Below are 20952 nucleotides of genomic sequence, written 5' to 3' on the forward strand. Positions count from 1 at the left end.
ATATTTTTAAATCATGATAATAGAATAGAATAGAATAGAACTTTATTGATCCCTTTGGTGCAAACCTCAGGGAAATTGTTGTGGAAGAAGAAAAACAACACAACACCAACACAACATCAGCAACAACAACAGCAAACAAAATAAGAAAAATGTTTTAAAAAACGCTTTAATAAAAACGTTTTTTTTTTTTTTTTTTTTTAATTAAGAGTTAAAATGTAAATCAACAGCAAATGTAGTAAATCCAAGGAAGAATCAAAATGATAAAAAGTTCTAGAAATCTTTTCCAAAGTGCAGGAATGTGCAAATTAATCACCTGTTAATGTGCACATTCTAAACCATTTTTCTTTTTCTGGTGTGGCCGCAATTATCCTCCGTAGTTACTCCAAAACTCTTCCTCTGGTGCCTCCAGCCAGGATGTAATCTTAAAAAATATGTCAGAAATATGTTTATTTGAAGAGATAACATTTTTTTTTTTAACAAAATCACATTTTAACAAACGTCCTCCCTGACCTTGTGTGCAGAACAACCTCTTGATGCTGGCTCTCTTAGCGTTCGAGGTGACCATCTACCGCCACCAGCAATACTTCAGACTGAGGAACAAGCTGTCGCCTCCCGCTGCCAGAATTATCTTCCACGACATCACACGGCAGCACCTGGACATCGGCATCGTCTGCTTCGTCAAATACTTCATCAACTACTTCTTCTACAAGTTTGGACTTGAGGTAAGGAGTGTTACAATAACGTGACGAACATGTGGACCATGTTTAATAGCTCTGTGTTTCCCTCAGACGTGCCTGCTGCTGGTGGTCAATGTGATCGGGCAGCGCATGGATTTCTACGCCATGCTCCACGCCTTTGCCCTGATAGCAGTCATGTACAGAAGAAGAAGGAAAGCCATTGCTGAGATCTGGCCCAAGTACTGCTGCTTCCTGGCCTGCATGCTTACGTTCCAGTACTTTGTGTGCATCGGGATCCCGCCTGCAGCCTGTACAGGTTAGGACTGATTTTACTCACAACAACCAGGTGGACAAAAGTGATTCTCAAAATGTAATGATACAAATGGTTTGACATTCAGTGCTGTGTCCTGCTTTGGATACCTGACTGGGCGAAGAATAGTCAGACAGAACAGAGCAATATCAGGCCAGAAACAACTGCTGTTATCAATTGAGGTGCACGAAAAATAAAAAAATTTAAAAAGTACCCACGTGTGTTACCAATAGTTGAAAAATTGTGGCTCTACATTCTGCAGACATGCCGCTATACTTTGATGTTTTAGTTTGTTTCCGTACTTCTCTCCTTTCTGTTCTGTGTAAACATGTAATTTTAGTCCATTTCAGCCAAAAGTCTCAGGATTTTTCTCACATGGCAGTTGGTTACAGCTGACTCCATCTTGGCTTCACAGTTCCAACAAGAAGCACAGAATTTTCAGTTTTTTACAGAATCGTATTAAAGCAAATTGTCTGTTTATGGCAAATTTTTCAAATGAGACACGTAGAGTCAAGTGGTCATGATAGTATCATAATTTAAGGCTCCAATTTGATTCATTTTCCTGTTGGAACCACATGTCACACTTGAATCCAATGGTTCTTTCTGTTTTTAAAGTTTCTGGCTGGATAAATTGTGCCATTTTAGTGATTTGGTGGGTTTTGGGGTTGAGAGGGTTAAGAGTGGACTTTTTTCCCCACCCTGCACGACATTGTGCTTTTGTGTGTTCATACACCAGGATTCTTACTATTTGTGCAAAAAAAAAAAGAGCAACTTAACATGAAGTACAACAGAAACCCATTGAAAACCACAAGAAGTGTTTTTTGACTGACTGCATTTACCATCAGTGATTGTCTTCTGTAGCACACAGTTGTAAACAACAAAGTTGATTCGGTGATTTTATGACACAACTAATGATTTAATTCTAGTGTAATCCAGTCCTATCCTTTTAAAAAAGACTCCTCATCCAAACATGATGTCTTGATGTTGTTTCTCCATGTGTCTGATGGTGATATTTTCTTTTCAGATTACCCCTGGAGGTCTCCCAACTCTACTACCGACTCTAACGTGGTCAAGTGGCTCTATGTTCCAGATTTCCTCACCGAGCCCAATCCATCATTCCTCATCTGTACGTTTCCTAGCTACACAGGAGATGGGTTTAAAGTACTTTTTGGGTTTTTTACTTTACTACAAGCAGCATACACAAGACAATGTCAAGACAATGTCAAGACAATGTTGTGACATAATGCATCCAAGACAACAGCTGCTGCACATTTTAAGCATAAAGGTTTATGATCTCCATTACAGACGTCACAGAACCAAACTAAACATGGCAGTAAAGACCTTGTAGGTGTGATTACACATTAGGGATTTTGCCCTACAAAAATACTATAAAACACTACTGTAACTGACTATGCTATGTATTAAAATGGTGCTAATTTGAATTATTTTACATAATTTTGAGTCCTTTTAACTGCAACACTACATCATATACGTACATAGACCAGTACTTTGAACATCATGAAAAAGTTAATTTAATTCAGTGTAATATTTGTTTTACTTTTGTTGGTTATGGCTAAAGAAAAATAGCTAAGTGACTAGTAGCTAAAGCTGACAAATACAAATCTGCTCCCAAACTGTAGTGGAATAGAACAATAAAGTCGCCTGAAACAGACATATTCAAAGTCAAACAATTGCATCTTTTATTGGGAAGATGAAATGCTGTTTGTAGCTAAATTCATGCTGATTTATTTACTCCGATATCTAAAACCTCTTCGCTTCTCATCTCATCACATCGACTCCCATCTCATCTCTTTTCGTGTAATTTCATCTCCTCATCTCCTCTCCTCTCATCTCCTCTCATCTCATCTCCTCTCCTCTCCTCTCATCTCATCTCATCTCATCTCATCTCATCTCATCTCATCTCATCTCATCTCATCTCATCTCATCTCGTCTTTCTTCCTTTCCAGATGACTTCATGTTGCTGCTCTGTGCCTCTCTTCAGAGGCAGATCTTTGACGATGAGAACAAAGCGGCCGTCCGCCTCATGGCCGGTGATAACGTTGAGATCTGCCGGGACTTAGATGCAGCCTCCTTCAGCGTCCACAACCCCGTTCCTGACTTCATCCACTGCAGGTACATGAGCCGACGCTGACAGACTGTACACATGGATTCCATTTTCAAATCATTTTAAATTAGATTGACTTGATGAAACAGTTGTCATCGTTTTGGTGCCACTGCTTGGCTTAGCCGCCATTAACACAGAAGACAACAACAGCACGCTGAAATGGAAAGGAAGCGATGTCGGCAGCTTAATTGGTACTTAAGGATGCTGGATGGCTACAGTGAAGTCAAAAGTGCAACGTGTTCCACACATGTAGAGCTATTAATAGCTACTCAGTTACAGATCAGTTCTTTCAATGTGTAATTGAAGTCTTTCAAAAACATTTTATAGTCAAATACTAACTTTAAAGATTTGACCATTTGGTTCAATGGCCCTGGTTTAATTCTACCCATAATGGTTTTTTTATATGTCTTTTGCTTAACCTTCTAAACTGGAAGCTTTTTTTGTTTGTTTTTTTTACACTGCAATATAAAGTTCTTCACCTCTATGGAAAACATGCAACCATGGTTAGAATTAGAGAGGAGTAATGGTACATATATAACAACATAAATCATTAAAGAAAAGAAAAAAACCCACAAAAGTTGGATTTTTTTGTGTGTGCAGAAGTTGTAAAACCTGGAATCAGCATTATTCTACGTGTCTGCATTTGTTACCAATATTGGGGAAAAAAATTGTGGCTCTACATACTGTAGTTGTTTTAGTCCTTATATTTGTAAGCACAGGCTGCAGTTCAACCAAGTCAGACAATTAGTTCCTGAATTTTTGTAATAAGATTATCAGTTGCAGCTAAGTGACTGATGGCGTTCTAGCCAGCCTTCTTCAAAAGGTTTATTTTGGCAGAATTTTTAAAGGAATTATTCGACTTCAATAAAATATCACAACTTTAGGTTTAGATTTGGTTACGTTTTCTGAAAAAGCAGCAAGTCACAGATGATTAGTTTAAGGAAATTAAGATTTTTTATAGTCTAGTCTAATTTTTTCCAAAGCAACATGCATTTCAGACCTGCTAGCAGGTTGTGGGGTTCGAAGGGGGAAAGAGCCTTGCTGAATATAAACTTTTCAACCTTGTTCAGGTGTCCTTGTGGTGCGTTTTTTATATGCTGGAAGACAAATCATGAACCGATCCTGTCAACCTGCAGGGTGGAGCTTTCTCTATCATAAGTCTTCTTAAGAATCAATTTCTGGTTTCGAGCATTCACGACTGAATTATTCCAATATTCCAACTTGCTATTGGGTAGTTTATGGAAGTGCTTCAGTGGTAGAGCAGAGTTGTAGGTGAGCTGGTGTGCTCGAGCTGCAGTGAGGGGTGAAGAGTGGGTCGAGACAGATTGTAGCGGAAGTAATAGCGTAGAGTTAGAGTTCCATGTTAAGGTGTGAAGGGATCGTTTTTTAAAGAAAAAACTTCTAAATAGGCAACATTGTGTATATATGCAAAGTTGGAAAAGGTCAAAACGTTGTTAAAAGTAATAACAGACAGTTCAGCAGAGTAAAAACAGGAAAGGCTTCCTGGTAAAAGTATGTTTTACAAAGAGACTGAAGAGAGATCACTGACTTCAAACTGCAGAACTAACATTTTCTGAAAGTTGTAATACAGGGAGCAGTTTAGCTACTGACATTATTCTTCATTATTCTAATAATTAATTATTCTGTAGATGAATAATGATACAGAAAGCCTCAACCTGCAAGATGACGGGATTGGTTCTTTAGGTTTGTAAAGTATGAAACCATAACGGAACAGAACAGAACAGAATAGAATAGAATGTACTTTATTTATCCCAGACCTGGGAAATTATTGTAAACAGCAGCATCCAAGAACACAGAAAGAAAGTACAATAAAATAACAATAATTAAGTAATATTCATCCACAGCAGGTCCAAGGCCCCACTGTCTCCGGTTGGGCTGTCCACATACTGGCTGAATGTGGGGAGAGCGATGTGTGGTTAAAGTCACCTGAGATGATGATCAGAGACAAAAGTCTAAATAAAAATGAAAGTCTGAATCGATGATTTTGAGACTGTCATCGGCAAACTGCAGCTTCAAGGCAGAAATCCTCAGCAACTGACTTTTTATTTCATTCATGGTACGTCTTCTAGCATATAAAAATCACCTATTTTTACCTTGTTAAGATTGAAATATCATCATAAAGAACCTGATTTCCAGCAGAGAGTGTCTTTAAAACCGCTGCAGGCCCAGAGGAGCAGCCTGGCAACAAATGGTTGTACATCTGAGTCCCTTCACCGGTCAGTTAAAATTGGATTAGAAAAGCCAATATGGATCTTTCTCCCAAATTTCAACAACAAACGCTAATGCGCCCCTGACTGAAACCCTTTCTGTTCACCCCATTCTGTCCATTTGAGCTGTTCAGAGGCCCACTCAGAAGAAGACTGTTGTTGTATTTGGCTGCTAACTGTGTAACCGTAGAAATCTTAAGTGGGGCGGTGCTGAATAAGAACACACTCGCTCAGCAAATCCTTTATCCTACATAAATACAGGTAAGAAAAACACCCAGACGGATGACAGTAGCTCATGTCAGTAGCTTAGCGAGAGATGTTATTGAACACCCAGTGTATACATAATTTAGAATTCTGGCTGTCGTCCGATATGTTGATCCAGAGCTGGATGCCGACCTTGCACATATAAAAACCAGCGAACACGGGATTTCGAGAGCGAGTTTGAAAGACGGCGAGAGCATCCTGACCCGTCCACGGCCATTGATTATGTGCTCTTCACATTCCACTGTTTTGATGCGCAAAGTGGACAAGTCTTTTATTAACGCACTCTGTGTCCATCAACAAGCGCAAGTAGAACGAGAGCGAGAGCTGCAGAGCCCGTCTGTCCACAGCAGCTCTGCACTTATTCCATCGCTTCCCTCCAGGATCGAATTACGGATACGGGGCGGGCGGGGGGAGAGAAATCCATAATCCACAAAAACACTCTGTCCGTCACTCCACGACTCAGACGCTTTTGCCCTGTACTCTAACTCAATAAATAGCTTTCAAGTATGGAAAAGGTATTTTCTCCCCCCTGATGAAGAAGGACACTCACTCAGCTGTTCCGGCCCGATTCCACTTCATCAGGGCTGCTTCCTAAACACTGTGGTCCCACGTCCATCAAATCAATGCATCCTATGTTTTCGCTCTGCACATCACACGCTAACATGGGATCCACACGCATGCTTTTAGCGTGTTAGACACACAGGAGTCGGGCACCTGTGCTGAGTGACAGGATCAGGTTGCACTCCGAGTCCCGTCCATTGATCAGACTCCAGCTGATACGCTAAGTGTGACTGATGGGCGGATTACAACACAGCAACAGAGCAAACTGAAGTGTTGTTTTGACTTTCATTATGTGGTAAACATGTATCCTCACCTGTGTTTGCAGCTGGCTGAGGTCCACGGTGTCTAATTCCACCATCATGGGACTGAAAACAGCTCATTAGCTCGCTCCATCTTCCGTCTTTCCTGTTGCCTGAGTGCAAAAGGCCTCATTTAGCAAACTTCCTTTGTAAATATAAATGTGTCTCTCTGCACTAATTTTGAATAAAACCAAAACAGGGACCAGAAAAACTATTGCCAGAGAACTAAACATTCAATTTTCACTAATTACTGTCACTACTTTTCCAAATTTACACTGTGATATTTTCCTCTCGTTTTTTTTGTATAAACCTCAATCCCCGTTTTAGCTTCCACTGAGGGCATGTTGGTGTGATTTTGAAGTTGAAAGAGAAAACAGTTGAAGTGTCTGAAAGTTTATTTTTGATCTGGAAGTGTTTTTTTTCCCCCTAAATATCTATTGACTAACATCCTAAAGGAATCTTGTATTCATTGGTAAATGGAGGTTCTGTGCTTAGTTCTGTTGTTGACATAAATATGAGCTGGTTGAAAACTGTAGAAAAAGGTAGATATTATTAACTTTAACTTTATGCAGCTATTTATGAATGAATTACTGAAAATAGACAGTTTGTTAAAGCTAGCTCATTAATCCTCTTAACCTCAAAACATGTCGGCAGGTTTCAAAGGCATGTTGTCTTTAATAAAACCACTAAAATGACACAATTTGTTTTATGTATCAGCCAGAAACTGTAAAAACTGAACAAATCGATGGATTCGTCGTCAAAGGGTCCCTGATATACTCATCTGTGATGCTACTTAACCAAGTCTAAGCTTAAAGTCATGACATTTTATTAAAATTCCTTTGCTATGTGTGTCTCATTTTTTAAAAAATCACCAAAAAATAACCCAGATTTTGTGAAAAACTAAAACTTCTAGACTCATCGGCGCAACTGTGAAGCCTTTCGTGAATCCACTGCGACCAACAGTCACATGACCAAAACTTCAGGAGCTTCGTGCCTGAACTGGTTGAATTGCAGGATGTTCACAGAGCAAATAGCAAATTAAAAATCTAAGTAATTAAATGTCTATTGTATGTACAGTCACCACTTTTTTTCCAGTATTTCTAAAACCTGCAACCCCTGGAAAAATGTTGTACATGTTTATTCTAGGCTTTAAATTTTTTTAAATTTTTTTGTATAATCAAGGAAAATCAAGGTGCAGGACTTTATAATGCAGTGGAAAAATGAGTAGAAATGTGACAGGAGGAAAAAACATCCATCATCTCCTTGGAGTTCTGAGCGTTAACAAACACTTTACCTGCAATATTGTGAGGATATTTGGGGTATGTTGGCGAATTAATGGATTGTTCGTCTATAAAACGTTCCCACAACTGAAAAATCTTTTGGTGAAAACATTTCTAGAACTGGGCAGAAACTAGTGTGGTTTTCAGAACAAAAAAAAGAAAGCCTGATGTTGCTTTAAAAAATGTCATTTTGAATTGAACACGCTGCTGTCTTGGTCTGTAGGTCCTACCTGGACATGCTGAAGGTGATCATGTTCAGCTACCTGTTCTGGTTCGTCCTCACCATCATCTTCATCACTGGAACCACACGAATCAGCGTCTTCTGCATGGGCTACCTAGTGGCCTGCTTCTACTTCCTGCTGTTTGGAGGCGAGCTGTTGCTGAAGCCAATCAAAAAGATCCTCCACTACTGGGACTTCCTGATCGCGTACAACATCTTCGTCATCACTATGAAGAACATTTTGTCTGTGAGTAATCTGAGGACGACAGGAAAACACCTTCATATATACAGTTCATATTTTAAATCATTTGCCTGCACGGATGTTTGCAATTTATGATACAGAGTTCACTGAAAACTTTTTGTGTAAAATTAAAAATAATAGCGCATATGTGCACAATTAATAAGATAAGATAAGACTTAATTGATCTGGAAGGAAATTCTTGTGCCAGATGTTGCACAAAAAAGTGAGTTAATATAAGGCTAGAATAGCACAGAAAAAAAAGTAAAGCTGGCTTTTATACTCAGGTAATATCACACATGCTAAATCAGGGGTGGGCAGTCCTGGTCCTCGAGGTGCCACAGTCCTGCATGTTTTAGAGGTTTCCTTCTTCCAACACACCTGATTCAAATGATCAGCTCATCATCAAGCTCTGCAGAAGCCTGATAACCATCCTGCTCATTTGAATCAGGTGTGTTGGAAGAGGGGAAACATCTAAAACATGCAGGATTGCGGCCCTCAAGGACCAGGATTGGACACCCCTGTGCTAAATGAAGAACAAAATGAAACACTGCACCTGAAAAATGAGATGGAAATTAAAATGAAACATGGCATTGACAGTGTTGGACATGTAGTCAAAGTGCTGCAAATGAAAATGAAACACATGATAATGAAATATGCCACAATAAACTGAAATATTACACTTGAAAACATATGAAATATTGCACATTACATGAATGGAAATGCTGCTCATGATACAGAAGCTGACATTGCACAAACTGCTGAGAATTTGTGAATTTATCTTGATTTTGTTAAATGTTTTTAGAAAATCACATTTTAACATTAACAATTGTTTTTCAAGTGTTTAATGAAGGAGTCTTGTTCGTAGATCCTGGCTTGTGGCTACCTGAAGCATCTGATGAAGAACTCATGCTGGTTAATCCAGCTGTTCAGTCTGGCGTGCACCATCAAGGATTACAATCAAGACACCAGCCAGAAAGACACACGTGAGTGAAGTCAACATTTTGCTTTTACCACCGATGTCCTGTCACTGCTGCAGGTGGTGAGGATGTGTTCCCTCAGAAGCTGAAATTAAACCCTTGTTTATGTGGTTTTTCATCTTTGCAGGAAACTGATGTACAGTGATTAGAAAATTAGGTTCATTCATAATCAGAGCAACATATTCTTGAGAGTCTCGGCGGTTTAGGCTCATAGATGTCGTCGTTGTCACCTGTCTTTGAAAGTAAACGCTGTCAGATTCCCTATTTTGAGTGTTATTGTTTCAGGAGTAACTTTTCGCATCCACTGCACAGTTCAAATCAGTTTCCACCACTATACCTAGTTACTGGCAGTCATTTATTGTGATGTGAACACATTAGTACATTTTTTGTAATGAATTTGTATTAAAAAGATTCCTATGGTTGTGTTGTATGTCCGTTCCAGCTGCTGCCGAGCAGTGCGACCTGCCCAACGACGAGGCCGGCATCATCTGGGACAGCATCTGCTTCGCCTTCCTGCTGCTGCAGAGACGAGTCTTCATGAGCTACTACTTTCTCCACGTGGTGGCAGATATCAGAGCATCGCAGATCCTCGCTTCCAGGTACTCGACCAGAAACTTAGAGAATCCTGAATAGAATTCTGTAGCATGTAGAGCTCTTTCCTCCAGAGAGCCAATCATCTGCTTTGCAACAGGTGAAGCAGGACACACTGGGCCCATCGTGTTGTTGCACTGATGCAAAAACATCTTTGGTGCAGTATAGCATAGTTGGAATAAATGACAAGAAGAAAAAACATTAAAGGTGAATTTCTTTGATTAGCAACAGTTGTCCTCAAATGTATTCATAACCTTCCATTAAAGAAAAGGCAAAATTCACAAAAGTCACTCAAATAAGTAAAAAACAAAAAAGTAATAATAAATAAAAATTTGCTAAATTGTAATTTAGTGAAATAAGACATTGCTTTTGAATTGTGGTTGGAAAGAATAATTGAAAAAAAAAAAAAAACTGTCCTGGACAAATTAGAGCACTTTGCTGATGAGCAGTGGACCAAAATCTAAATACCTGTCAACAGGTGCAGACGTCTGACGGAGAGTTACAGAAAACACCTGATTGGCTCAAAGGGTTGTTCAACAAAATGTTAGTTTACAGGTCCCATCATGCTTGTTTGCTTGTGTTTTATTTTTTTTCTTTTCATATTTCTGTTGAACCACAATTCAAAAGCAATGTCATGATTTTTAATACATTTTTATTTATTATTGCTTTTGTCAATTTCAACTTATTTCAATGACAGCTGTGTTTTTCCTTCTTTAACGGGAGGCTATGAACACATTTAAGGACGACTGTATGTTTTAAAAATGGGAAGAAAAAAATGGAATTAACATGTACAACATTTTCCTAAGTGGCCACAGGTTTTAGAACAGCTGGAAAGAAAATTGTGCATCTACAAACTATAAATGAAGACTTCATTTGCAGAAACAGATTTTGTGGATTTTCAGGAAATGTATTTATTTTGTTGCTTGCTTGAGATAATATCAGTCAAACTGAAGTTGAGTGGATTTGACTCAGTAGAAATGACATGACAACAATAGAGATAACTTCAGTTTAATTGATATTATCTCAGGTAGACGATGGAACAGAGGGTTTTCTGAAGGTTTGTGAAGATGGAGCTATCTGTTTTTGCAAATGAATTCTTCAAATATTTTTCTGCTTTCAGTTTTTTTTTGTTTCCATGACTGTCTTCTCTCTGCTTTGTGGAAACACTGCGTGCAGTTCAGCTGAATAGACCTTCAGCTTTTGTCAAATGACTGTTGGTTGCCGCTGAGCTTCCTGGTGGCACAGAGGGACACTTTTGTTTTGTTGTTGTTTTTTTTTTACAGGATCTGGTGCAAAAGGTCAATTTTTGCAGAATTTTTAAATGAGTCATGAAGAATGAAGTAATTAGATTTAATTAAATATCCCAATTTTGAGCTTAGTTTTCCGAGATTTTTCCGACTGAACTGCTCGTCACACAAGATTGTTTTTACAGCTATTTATATTTAGATACAATAAAATGAATTACTTTTTTATCTGAACGTAAATAAGGGGGGGCTGCAGTTGGTAGCACTGTTGCCTCACAGCAAGAAGGTTGCCGGTTCGTGTCCCGGTGGGGGCACCGGAATCTTTCTGCGTGGAGTTTAGATGTTCTCCCCGTGCAGTGTGGGTTCTCTCCGGGTTCTCCGGCTTCCTCCCACACAGTCCAAAAACATGTTGAGGTTAATTGGTGATTCTAAATTGTCNGCAGAGACGAGTCTTCATGAGCTACTACTTTCTCCACGTGGTGGCAGATATCAGAGCATCGCAGATCCTCGCTTCCAGGTACTCGACCAGAAACTCGCCACGTAGAGAATCCTGAATAGAATTCATGTAAAGCTCTTTCCTCCGGAGAGCCGATCATCTGCTTTGCAGCAGGTGAAGCAGGACACACTGGGCCCATCGTGTTGTTGCACTGATGCAAAAACATCTTTGGTACAGTATAGCATTCAAATGATCAGGATCGTTATCAGGCTTCTGCAGAGCTTGATGATGAGCTGATCATTTAAATCAGGTGTGTTGGAAGAGAGAAACATCTAAAACATGCAGGATTGCGGCCCTCGAGGACCAGAGTTCGACACCCCTGATCTAAGTTACAGTTCAGCCTTTATTTATTGATTAATGAATGCAAAATGACAGTGTTTAACCGACTTTACATTACACACTAATAATTTAGCTGATGTTTTTCTCATGTGTGCGTTTCAGAGGGGCGGAGCTGTTTCAGGCCACCATAGTGAAGGCGGTCCGAGCCAGACTGGAGGAGGAACGCAAATCTGTGGAGCAGCTGAAGAGACAGTGAGACTCTAAATGTTTAACATTCATGTTGCGTAACGCTGTGTCTGTGCGTAAACAACACTTGATTTGGCACGACTTTAAATTGTTAAATAAATTATGGTTAGTGCTCATGACTTAAAATAATTCTGCCGACATCTCGCTCTGGATTCCAGTTTAGTATTTATTTAGAGCCACTCCAGAAAAGAGGCCTCTGCAAAGAAACAAGGATTTTTTTGAATCGAGGAATTATAAACCCACAGTTTTTATAATTCCTTTCTGCTACTGGGATAAAATTCAGGATAACTTTTTTCTCACATTGTACTTGCTATAAGATAAGATAAGATAAGATAAGATATGCCTTTATTTATCTCACAGTGGAGAAATTCACGTTGTTGATAGCAGCATTAACACAGAGATACACATATCTGAGACAGAAAAAAAATGTACATATAAATATAAGTATATAAGTATTGCTATGATGGGCTGTTTTTCTTTCCTCCTAATTTTCAAAGTGTCGCTGTCAACAAATCCCACGAAATGATCATAATAAGTATTTCTCAGCCTCCCTGCCTTCTTCGTGGCACTCACCTGCAAATGCATTTACTCCTTTTCTTAAAAAAAACCAAACTGTCAAAAACATATCATAGCAGGGATAATTAGTGCATCTGCTGTGGCCTGTTTTTTTTTTTTTTTTTACTGTTGCATTGATGCACGTTTAATGAGAACTCACAGCAGCAGGATGATGTATGTGGGACAGCAGTGTGTGTGCTTATAATAATGAAGGACAGTGTCTTCCAGTGCAGCGATGTGGTGTCTTTTAAAATAGTTTTTAGACAATAATTGAGCTGTGCAGCACACATGAATAGAGACTGCTCCGGCACTTCTCCTCAGTGGAGTCAATTTATTGTCTAATTGGATTTGCTGACAAATTGAGAAAGTTTAGAATATCACTTCAAGGTAAGCTCAGACAGAATGCTTATGTCTGTTTCAGGGTTGTAAATGCCTTTGATGAGTCTCATTAGGTCTAATTTAGCAAGTAAACATGACTGGGAAAGCTTGTCGTAGACGACGAGCATCTCCTGGCTCAGCCTTTATGATTTCCTGGCAGCCAGCTCTTAGTATATGATGCGACATAACGGTTATGTATTTCCACCACTTATAGTTAGCTCAGGAGTTACTCATCAGCTCTCATAGTATCCGATCTCTAATGAGCACTCGCTTTTACACATCGTACACTGATTTCCACATGAAGCCCGGAGATGTTTGCAGTCGGGGCTGTTAGGATGTTTTTTTCTGTGCCGACGCTTCGTGTCTCTTCACCGTCTCTCTGATCCAATCAGGATGGAGCGCATTAAGGTGAGGCAGCAAAAGTTTAAAAGAGGCAAAGAGAAGATGCTGAACCTGGCGCAGGAGTCTGGAGAGGGGCAAACGCTCGTCCAGCCGGCGGCGGAGGACGACGACGATGATGGTATGATGAAGCCTGCTGGGGCCTCTCACTGTGTTGGTGTAATAGTAGTATTATTGCTCATTTGCTCAAGGAAGGTGGGTGTGAGTCTGTTTCATCTAATTAACCCTCTGAACCTTTGAAGGTGTTCCTGTCCCATTTTTACTCACATTTTTCACTGCATTGTAAAGTCAAGCACCTCAATAGAAACAGCACAATTATTGCTGAAAGTAGAGGAAACTCAAACATCACACAGTTATAATGCCATAAGATACAAAAGAAAGTTGACATTTTTTTTCAATAAAAACTGAGCAAACCTGAAATCAAAATGTACAAAATTACCCACCATCATTGTGAAAAAAGGTTCCTCAGATATGTAATTTGTTTCTGTAGTTTGTCTCTTGTCTACAATTCAGTCTAGTTCAGCAAAAAGTCCCAGAATTTTTGTCACATGAATGTTCAACTCAGAAAAGTCCAAATTATGTGCAGCTTAGTTGAGATCTAATGCCATGAATCATAAAATGAAATCTTTGATGATTTATTTAACAAGATTTGGAGAAACTTGTAGCGTTACCAACACTGGAAACATGGTGGCTCTACACACTAGAGATAGTTTACTGTTTATACTTTTAATTTGTTTGTATGTTTGTCTCGTATTTCTTCAGCCTGCAGTTTAACCAAGAAGTCCCCGAGTTTTAAAGCAAGTTGTTAATTTTTTTGCATTTTTTAAAGAATGTGACATTAAAATAATAGAGTAGAAAAAAAGTTGATGAAATATGAAAAATATAAGTTTGAATTTGGTTACGTTTCTCACTCATGAGCTATTCAAGGACTGTCTAGAGTTGATAATCTGATCATTTTATCTGTTCTTACCGTTTCCTATAAACACAGTTTGCAGCTCAGCAAACAAAAGTCTCTAATTCTTGTATCATGACTCTTGGTTGCAGCTAAGTCACTAATGGCTTCTCATATTTGTCAAGGAGCACAGGTGTTCTTGTTTTGTTTTTTTACAAAAATTGGTTGTTCCAAATGGTTTGTTTTGGGGATTTTTTTTTAAATAATAAAGTGATAATAATAAAATGTCAAAATTTTATGCTCACATTTGAATAATTTTCCAAACAGAACAACTCATAACAGATGAGCAGGTGAACATCTGTCAAAAAAAGTTAAAAATCTGACTATTCTTGCTGTAAAATGATGTGATTTTGGCCTCAACATGCTTTTTAAACGGCTCTTTTGGGGTTCAGAGGGTTAATGACATAATGAATTGAATGAAATGTCTTTTCCATCAGTATTTAAGCTAAAAGAGCAGCTTCATATAGTGGAAATAAAGTTTGCAGTGAAAGAATTGATTTTCTTATGAAATGTTGCCTTGATGTATTTGTGAAATTTTAGGAGCACAGCGAACGAAAGCCAAGACCAAAAAAAAGCAGTGGTGGAGGCCGTGGGTTGACCATGCTTCCAGTAGGTTGACCAATCCAAACCCCCCTTTTTTCTCTTCCTCCACTCTGATTGGCCCTTGTGTCCTTGACCAGAACGCTGAGGATTCCCATACTGCTCCTGGGGCTCTGAAGGCACCAGTAGCTTTTCGCTCGCCTCCAGACTTTAATCGTTTTCTGTCTCTATTTAAGGGTCCTGGTTACCTGTAGCTCTCGCGTAGCTTCACCCTGCATGTGTGGAGAAGCACTCCGGGTTTGAGATTAAAACCGTGTCAGAGCAGGGTTGCCTTAAATAGACATGATGAGACCATGAAGAAGGAGAAAATGACTAACGGCTGGAGGTCGACGTCGTTTAAAACATAAACTCCATCTCTGGTCTCACCTGAAGAGCCCCCAGTAGAGAATCTCTGTGTTGTCAAACATTTTCAAGCAAAGACATGAAGTCGGCTCGCTTTTATTCTCAGCACCGGAATAAAGGACGAGGGGTTTCTTCATTCTTTGCCTGCAGACATGATCCCCAAACAGGTGTTACCCAGGAGAAACAGCAATTGGCCCGCCGATCAAATGTATAAAACGATGGCCTTAACCGTCACTTTGTGGTAAATCAAAGGCTTTTGTGTGAGCGGCTGCAGCGGTGGCCTGTTTGGTTTGAACTCATGTCTCATACTCCAACCCCCCACATGACATTTTCAAATTATTTTATCTCTCTGTCATTTGATGTTTCATCTCCATTTTCCCAGCATCCTCCCTCATCTCCTGCCCACTGCGGTTCTGTTCAAGGACATAAGTCAGCCTTGTCTATCCCATTGCTTCTAACACGACTGTAGACTGGAATCGCTCACTCTGTCAATTAGCTTAAAGGCGACTGTGCGCTCTGAAACCAGAGACTTTGACAGATACTCTTCATTGTGCTTTGTGCTCATAGTTATTTCAGTTTTACTAACGTCTGCGATGTGCATTTTCTGTGTTTCAACCATCTTTTTGAAGTTGTGTCTGTTTCATAGCTATCAGAAGGTAAACTTACTTTAGAAGAACAGAATGTAACGCTACGTCTTCCCTTCAGCGAGGGAACCTTCTCTGATCCTTGCTTTAATGTCATGAAAAGTGACTTCAGCTCTCTGTCTGAGTGTAATAACGCTGCGCCTTTTGCCCCTCAGTGGTTAGAAGTGGAGACTATTACTTGTTTGAAACTGAGAGTGAGGAAGAAGAGGAGGAGGAGGAGAAAAAAGACGAGGAGCCGCCAAAGAAGTCGGCGTTTCAGGTGGCTCATTTTATCGTTGGTTTCGGGGCCTTTATCTGTCACATAAATGTTGTTTCACAGGTGTTTGTTTTTGAAGACACTCAAATGGCAGTCTTTCTATTTTGCATGACAGAGGGAGATATTGTTCTTTTTGCTCCGGTGTGTTTCCTAAAAGCGGCTATTCATTATAAGATTTACCGCCTAGGAAAGGATGCATTGCTGTTTTAAAACACAGACTACACAGGGTGACATTTCCTTAGTGTGTACTGCTTTTGACAAGTTAGTAAATGTTGTTTTTTTTTCTGTTGAGTTTTCGCAGCCTGGCGTAGACATGACACTTCATAACACTTGAGTGGAGTGCACGGCATAAGCACGTCGATTGATTTATCATGTTGTAACAACAGCTGCAGACTGTTTCTCTGACATATTCCTAGAAAAAAAACCCTCCCCTCATCCCTTACACACCCACAAATGTGTAGAAACCAAACACTGCAGTTATGTGCATCTCTTTAACTAAAGTCTTGCTATGAAGTAGAGTTTTTCAGTGTGTAGTTTTACTTCTAATGTGCTTTTTGTTGTTGTTTTCTCAAATTAAAAAGTCTTTTAATTCTATATTTTTACACTGTGATATTCCTGCTTTGCAATGAGTTCTGGTTTTGAACACTAACGCGCTTAAACTGTGTATAATCGCCTGTATTTGGGTTACAAAATCCTCCTCTTGTCTACCGTCTCCTCACACATTTAACCTCTTGTGTTTCTAACAGTGTGAAACCTGATCCCACTAACTCTCCCGCACTGTTCCCTCTCTTCAGCGAGCGATCGGGAAGTTTGTCTCCGCTGTTCTGGCTTTGCCCAAGTCTATCATTAAGCTGCCTAAAACTGTGCTGCAGTATGTAGTGAAGGCAGGAAAGGTACTCACCTCCAATCTAACGCTGCTCGCCGCTTTTCTGTGTGAATGCCTGCCAGCTTAAATAACAACAACACTGCAAACGGCCCCTTCCAGCGCATGTTTGGTGTTCTACATTAATAGATGTGTGTATTTACACAGCAGGGAAACACTGATCGGGCAGAAATCATCCAATTTGACCTGGAATGGAAACGCTTTAGTTCTGGATGTTGTCTGACTGAGTGGCATGATGTGTTTGTGTCTTTCTGTGTGCTCTGCTGCTGAGGAATTATTCGCTTTTTGGCATGTAATGGGTGGTTTCTTTTGGTTTCTGCTGGAGGATGTGTGTTGTTGCTGGTGGTGTTTCAGTACATTTAAAACAAAAAAAAGTTCATGCACATGCTTTTATTGTCGTTGCACATTCAAACTGAACGGCCGTCTTATAACAGTGCAAAAAGCAAAATCTAAAATATGAAGTTTAAGAATAGTGCAAAGAGTGTATTTACAGTAAATAAAACAATAATAGTGCAGCAATAAGATAAACTAGTATCAAGACCCTGCACAAGATTTTTATAGGTAGTTATTGCTCATGATTGCAGTTTGTCCATCAAAATGTTGTACAAAACATTATTTATATGGACCGGTGTGATCAAAGCTGGGCAGAGTTAAGTGCCATAACGGCTAATGCACCAAATGTTGTGATCTTCGACTGATAACTTTCCTTCCACACAGCTCCTTTATTTAACAGTAGATTAATAAAATCAACCTGCACGGTTTAAAAGCAGACTTGAGTAGCTGTTTGTCGCATGTCGTTCCCCACATTCCTGGAACTCTCGCTGTCTCTGTCAAATAAAAGCATGAAAAGAAAAATCTAAAACATACAATAAAATAAAAACAAACTGGCATCAGTCAACCTTCTATTTTCATCTCTCTTTCTTTTTTTTTTTTTGATAAAAATTGGTTTGTATGGGCCGCCGCTATAGTTCAACTGGTTGAGCTGGCGACCCATGTACTGGGGCCTTCGTCCCAACGCAGTGGTCGTGGGTTCGAATCCAGCCCATGACCATTTGCTGCAGGTCCCTCCACCATTCTTCTCCACTTTCCTGTCTCTCTCTCCACTGTCCTGTCAAATAAAGGCCAAAAAAGCCACACAAAAAAAACTTAAAAAACAAATAAAAATTGGTTTGTATTCAGATTTCTTTTCCTTTTTTTCACTGTTGCTGGTATGTTTGTTCATAGGGAACAGGTCTTAACTTATACACAACAACATAGGGTCTCGGGGTTCATATTTAAACTTGAATAAATTGTCAAATTTTCAGTCCCAATCTTATCTTTCTACTGAGAAGCACTTAGGCTCAGCTGCTGTAGTGCTAAGCTTGTATTTTATAGACTGTTGTCGGGTCTTTCTCTTTTTGGTTCAGCAGCCACCACGTTAGGCTGTTTTGTGAAATGTTCTCCACAGATAACAGCGACTTGACTTGAATATGCAGAAGACAAACAGGTTGTTTGAAAAAGAAACAATAAGCAGGCATGGATATCTTCTGATAAATTGAATGCAACCTTTATTGTCAAAATGTTGTAGCTGCATTACCAAATAATATTACCCTTTTAAAACAGAAATAATAAATAGGCAGATGGTTAATTCATGTCATGTATTAAGCTCGTGCATGTTGGTTTCAAGGCTGGACTGGTCCTTAAACTTGAAAGTTGAGATTATCTTTAGGAAATGGTCTAAAGTTTAGATGGTTTATATTTAAAAACTTGCTTCCGCAGTTTACTTTTTAAAAAAACTTTTATTTGATGCTTGTTGTTGTTGTTCTTTGGCACATTCTTCCCCTCGGCGACGCCTCTTCTTCACATCCTTTCACTGAAACTAAACCGCTGCCGTCTGTTCCCCAGTTTCTTTATCACGCCTGGATCACCGACCCCAAAGCTGCTCTGAGGGCACGAGGCAAAGAGAGACGCAAGTTCTGGAAGAAATACACCAGGGGGGTGAGAAAAAGGAAAAGCAAGAAAGATGGTAAGCAGATTGTACAGAAGAAAAACAAACAAACATGATGAGTTTTCAGCTGCAATAAACTGCCTTTACTGTACTTCAGCAGGTCACGTGACCATAGAGGTCGGGGAGCTTTCTGATGGCCAAGAAAAGGGCGACGAGAACAAGAAGTCTGGTGGTCCAGGTTGGTTTCTCTGCAAGAAAGTTGTTTCTTGAGATCTTGAATAAAATATTGGCTTGTTGTTGTGTTAGGTTTGTACAACTGAGTCACAGCTTGTTCTAAACTCTCGACCAGAAACACTTAATGGGGAGTGCAAGTCAAAATTTGGTGTCTGTTGCTGTAGATTAGTAGTAGGGTTTCATTTTTCTTTTGCAATTCTTCCAATGTGCAAAGTCTCCATCCAGAGAACTTTGGATATTTTGTGATTTTTCTCCATGTTGCTAACCTTTGGTGGTTTTCAGTGATTTATCAGGAGAATATTTATTAGTTTTCTGAGGCTGTTAAGCTACCACTACTGCAACCTCTTCTGTGCTGCGTTCTCTCCCTCAGACAACATCATCAAGCGAGTGTTCAACATCATAAAGTTCACCTGGGTGCTTTTTCAGACGACGGTCGACAGCTTCACCAAGTGGATGAATGACATGTGCCGGGAGTACATGGACATCTCCACGGTGCTGCGAATAGAGCGCTGCATGCTGACTCGAGAGGTCAAAAAGGTACATAGACCTCCACGCTGGCTTTTTTTTGTGGTGGCATTTTTACACTTTTTTTAACTGCAATATAAAGTCCTGAGCCTTTGTGGAAACAGCACAACCATGACTCGCAGCAGAGGGAACTGAAATGTGTATTTTGTGTAGTATAGCGTAAATCATTTTTTAAAAAAAACACAAGTTGAATTTCTTTGATTGTTTTACAAAACTTTTCAGAAACCTAGAATCAACATGTAGAACATTGGTCCAAGTGCCCACGGATGTTAAAAATACTCTAAAATAAAACGGTAGCTCTACAAACCATAATTTGTTTCACTCTGCTTTGCTTCCACACTTGACTCATATCTGCTCTCTGTAATTACAGCCTGCTGGTCGGCCCCGTCTAGTCAAAAAGTCCCTGAATGTTTGTGACCTGACTCTTGGTTGCAGCTAAGTCACTAATGGCTTCATAATTGCCCTGAGAAGTGGAGATTTTTTTCTCCACTTCTTACAGACTCTGGGTAATGCAGGTGCCTTGTTTTTGACGCACTTTCAAATGAGACATGTAGAATATCCAGATTGTAAGATTAGATTTTTCAATTGAATGTCACATCAAGGATCATCAAAAAGTTTAAATGATTCTTTCCTGTTTCCTCCTCAGGCAAATGAGGTCATTTGGTTGTCAGTAGGTTTTGGGGTTCAGAGCATTAAGAGAACAAGTAAACGATGATTCCTCTCCTCCTGCCAGGGCAACGTGCCGTCCAGAGAGAGCATCCACGTCTACTACCAGAAGGCCATGAGGCTCAACATGTCCAGGCAGGCCAGCATGGATCAGCTCAGCGAGGACGAGTCGGCTTCGGGCTCCACCAGAGTGCGCAGGAGGCGAAGAGGCTACCCGATGGAAAGTCTGGACTCGACGGCCTCCAGAGACAGCATATCCAGGTACGAGGATGCTTGTCATTTCCCTCGAGAATACACCGAGCTCAGCATGGCAGAGGGTACAAAGTGACGGCAATAGATTTTCTCCTAAGAGGATGCAGACTTAAAACCTACAAGACAGCTGCTGGAGTTTAAAAAAAAGTTTTATGAAGAGCAGCAGCAGGTGAGCAATGTGGTTCAGGTGTGGTAGCAGGAGAATGAGGACGTGTGAGGACAGTTGTTTGATTATTGCTGTTCAAAATACTGTGCACTGAGAATATAACACCACATATAGTAACTGGATTCAGCTACATTA

General features: G+C 39.8%; 1 protein-coding gene across 1 annotated transcript in view; it reads left to right on the forward strand.

The window, feature by feature from the left end:
- Window positions 1-20952, forward strand: part of piezo2b (piezo-type mechanosensitive ion channel component 2b) — a 129474-nt gene that overhangs the window by 84736 nt on the left and 23786 nt on the right. The window contains exons 21-35 of the mRNA XM_008279680.1: window positions 522-722; window positions 789-993; window positions 2012-2113; window positions 2955-3120; window positions 7968-8211; window positions 9071-9188; window positions 9625-9781; window positions 11955-12044; window positions 13364-13491; window positions 14863-14931; window positions 16064-16167; window positions 18932-19052; window positions 19132-19212; window positions 19579-19745; window positions 20467-20660. Of these exons, the coding sequence (XP_008277902.1) occupies window positions 522-722; window positions 789-993; window positions 2012-2113; window positions 2955-3120; window positions 7968-8211; window positions 9071-9188; window positions 9625-9781; window positions 11955-12044; window positions 13364-13491; window positions 14863-14931; window positions 16064-16167; window positions 18932-19052; window positions 19132-19212; window positions 19579-19745; window positions 20467-20660 (2147 nt within the window). The remainder of the gene's footprint in view (window positions 1-521; window positions 723-788; window positions 994-2011; window positions 2114-2954; window positions 3121-7967; window positions 8212-9070; window positions 9189-9624; window positions 9782-11954; window positions 12045-13363; window positions 13492-14862; window positions 14932-16063; window positions 16168-18931; window positions 19053-19131; window positions 19213-19578; window positions 19746-20466; window positions 20661-20952) is intronic.

This window comes from Stegastes partitus, unplaced genomic scaffold (assembly GCF_000690725.1).
Source record: "Stegastes partitus isolate 25-593 unplaced genomic scaffold, Stegastes_partitus-1.0.2 Scaffold167, whole genome shotgun sequence".
NCBI lineage: Eukaryota > Metazoa > Chordata > Actinopteri > Pomacentridae > Stegastes > Stegastes partitus.